Below are 3,479 nucleotides of genomic sequence, written 5' to 3'. Positions count from 1 at the left end.
CATAACACATAATCATATAACAGTTCACAATCAGCAATCGATCAACAGACCACATAACATAGCATTACTCTATTCAAGATACCGGCCTAGCCGGTCACTAGCATAACATCACCCTACGAATCAGTCAACATACTAAATGCACACATACGCCTTTTCAGGCCATGACCTTCCGGTCCACATAGCAATGCCTTCCGGCCCACAACATGTAATGCCTTCCGGCCTGCAACATATAACGCCTTCCAGCCCATATCATAACAACTGACAACTACCCGGATTTCCATCTGATAAAAAGGTTGGCCTTGGTGCCATAAACCCTAGCGATATAGTGAGGATAACTCACCTCGAAACTTCCGACTGAACAGATAGCTCAAGCTGCTCCGATCACTGATAAGATCTCCACCTCTGGACAGCCACCAATGCACTGAACTCAAACAATAATCAACAATTACCAAAATACCCCTGGAACCACTGGTCAACCCTTGGTCAAAGACAAGGTCAAAGTCAACCCCTGACTGACCCTACTCGCCGAGTCAACCCGATGACTCGCCGAGTCCCCATACTCAGAACTTCACTCAATCCGCGATCTAGCTCGCCGAGTCACCCCGAGACTCGCCGAGTTCAACAACTCTGAGTCCACTTGCCCTCAACTCACCGAGTCATCCCTTGACTCACCGATTCTCGACTCAACCAGAGAATATCGGGACTCTTCAACAAGACTCGCCGAGTCTAAGAACAGACTCGCCGAGTCTATGGCTATCTTCAACCTACTCGCCGAGTTGTTCATACAACTCGCCGAGTTCCAAGCCATCTTCATCCGAATCGCCGAGTTTTTCTTCCAACTCGTCGAGTCCCAGCTCATCTTCAAGCAACTCGTCGAGTTCACCCATGTGACTCGCCGAGTACCACCGATCTGAATCCATACAGAAGCATCCCAGACCATGCAATTGATCCAAAACATAGATCCAACCTCCTACAACTCATCCATTACGTAAAGTGGCAAACTTTACGTGAATCCATAGAGATTTAGGCCATAATCACTCATAACTAGGGTTTGGGACTTGCAAGCTTCACTAAACAATCCAACACAGGGACTTTCATGCTCTCTGATTCTCCTCTACTCCAGATCTGAGGTAGCAACCTCAGATCTACCCTCTAGACTTCCAATTACATCCAAAGGCAAGATCCCACAAACCCCAAAATGAAGAAACAACATACAATCAGACCAAGAACGAGATATTACCTCCAATGGACGCCCCCAACTGCAATGAAGTTGATTCCAAGCAAAGCCCCTTGCCCCAAGCCTTCAATTCCCACAAAATTTCTTCAATGATTACTTCTCAAAGCTTCAATCCACTCAACAATGGAGCTCCTCTGCGATTTAGGGTTTCTGGAACTCAAGAGGGAAATAAAGAGGCTGGGGAAGGAACATAATGTTCCTTATATAGGGCTCAACCCCGATAATTAGGGTTTTCTCCACCCAGCGCCTACTCGCCGAGTCCATCTCATCGACTCGTCGAGTCGGCTACTTAACACGCGGCCAAGTCGCGACTCTACTCGCCGAGTCACTCTTTCCCAATTAACACTTTTGGCCCTTCAACTCTACTCTCGCTATTTCGGGATGTTACAATATTATTTTTAGGAAATTACATTTTAAATAAATCTATTCAACACCTTCAAATAAACACCAATATTGAATATATTATATTGTTACGAAATTACAAAAGCATTTAAATATGACATTACATTACTAAATAAACATTTTTCAACATTACAAATTAAGCACACATTTAAACATAAATTAATAAAAGTACATAATTCACATGGCATTGTATCTTGGTTGAGAATTTGAAGAATTTCTTCGATTATGACCAGGTTGGTGGCATAGTCCACATTTGCGAGGTTCGTCGGGGTGGCGAATGTCCATCTCATTACGAAAACGGTTTGAACGTCTCCGACCTTGATGAACAGAGAGTTTCGAGTAATCTTCTAGAATCTTCCAATCTGACTCTAACCAATAATCAAGGTGAGAAAGTGGTACAAAAGCAGAATTATACTGATGTTTATATGTCATTGTAGAGTACACATTATTCACAATAGAAAGAGGGTTATCCCCTCTATACCGACAAACTGAAAGTGCATGAGAACACGGGAATCTTTCCATTTTCCATTTTCCACATGTGCATGTTTGTTGAAAATAATGGACAGTATGCGTATTTCCTCCGGTTCCATTTATCCGTAACTTTGTAACAATTCTGTAAACACCTCCATTGTGATCGAACTTGGTTAAATTATGGCTTTGTGCACGAGTGTCCCGGTTACAAAATAGACGCCACATACGCGATGGTAGAGGTGTATTGTAATTCATTGCAACATTACTATGCTTTCTAAAAAGTTGCAAGGTTTTGTTGAATGTAAGGTCAATACACGCCCTAATCGGTAGATGTCTTGCTCCCCGCAACACATTGTTCATACTCTCAGAGATATTTGTTGTCAAGATACCCCATCTACGATTTTCATCATATAAAAGACACCACTGGCTTTTATTGATTTGTTTTAAATACTGCCAAGCTTCAAGTATGAGTTTTTTTTTACTTCTCCCATATTTGTAACAAACTTCCTTTTCTGTGTGGTGCTCCCAATATTCCTACATAATTTTTTAAGACTAAAGTTCTTGTACCTTTTCATGAAATTACATCTAATGTGTCGAAGACAGAATCGATGGTATGCTAATGGCTTTTTCCATTCTTGCAGATTTTCCATTGCATGGATTATTCCTTGGTGTCTATCCGAAATTACACATAATTGTCTATCTTGAGCAACAAAATGTCTGAGTTGGTAAAAGAACCAACACCAACTGTGTGATGACTCTTCATCGACAATAGCATATGAAAGAGGTAATATATTATTGTTAGCATCTTTTGTGACAACAACAAGCAATTTCCCCTTATATGAACCCTTCAAATGACAACCATCAACAGAAATAACAGGTTGGCGTAGACGAAATGCATCAATAGCAGGTCCAAAAGCCCATAAAACATACTTGAATGTTGCAACATTCATTTGGCTTATGAAACCACTTCACAACTGTATCAACATTTAAGCTTGCAAAGTTGCAATGTACTTAGGTAAATCATAAAAATTACTCTCCCATGTTCCATAAATAGTCTCTATGGCTTTTCTCCTTCCATTCCATGCCTTCCAGTAAGAAACATCAACATTCAGAACGTTTTTAATATCTGATTGTATATGTTTCACTGGATAGGCAACATCTTTTTCAATTGAATGGAGGATATATGAGGAAATAGTTATAGAGTTTAAATTTCTATTATTATTTCCAATACATGATCCAAAGCAACTGTGAGCATCCACCCAACGTGTAATCTTCCATGTTTGATGATTTTTCTTCTTAATTGCACGAACATACCATGCACAACGTGGTTTGTAGTTCATAGTAGTTGAGCTTTCTCCTTCATCGCCTA

At 40.7% G+C, this 3,479-nt stretch overlaps 1 protein-coding gene across 1 annotated transcript; it reads right to left on the bottom strand.

The window, feature by feature from the left end:
• Window positions 1-1,816: 1,816 nt before the first annotated feature.
• LOC145095449 (uncharacterized) lies at window positions 1,817-3,060 on the bottom strand. Its single transcript, XM_079033328.1, has 2 exons — window positions 2,678-3,060; window positions 1,817-2,504 (listed from the first exon to the last, which is right to left on the bottom strand). Exons 1-2 carry the CDS (start codon window positions 3,058-3,060, stop codon window positions 1,817-1,819), a joined length of 1,071 nt encoding a protein of 356 aa, XP_078889454.1.
• Window positions 3,061-3,479: the final 419 nt, after the last annotated feature.

This window comes from Lactuca serriola, chromosome 3 (genome assembly GCF_051521515.1).
Source record: "Lactuca serriola cultivar US96UC23 chromosome 3, Lser_US96UC23_V15, whole genome shotgun sequence".
NCBI classification, from domain to species: domain Eukaryota; kingdom Viridiplantae; phylum Streptophyta; class Magnoliopsida; order Asterales; family Asteraceae; genus Lactuca; species Lactuca serriola.
The sequence above is the reverse complement of the archived record's forward strand: the minus strand, read 5'-3'. Positions and strand labels throughout refer to the sequence as shown.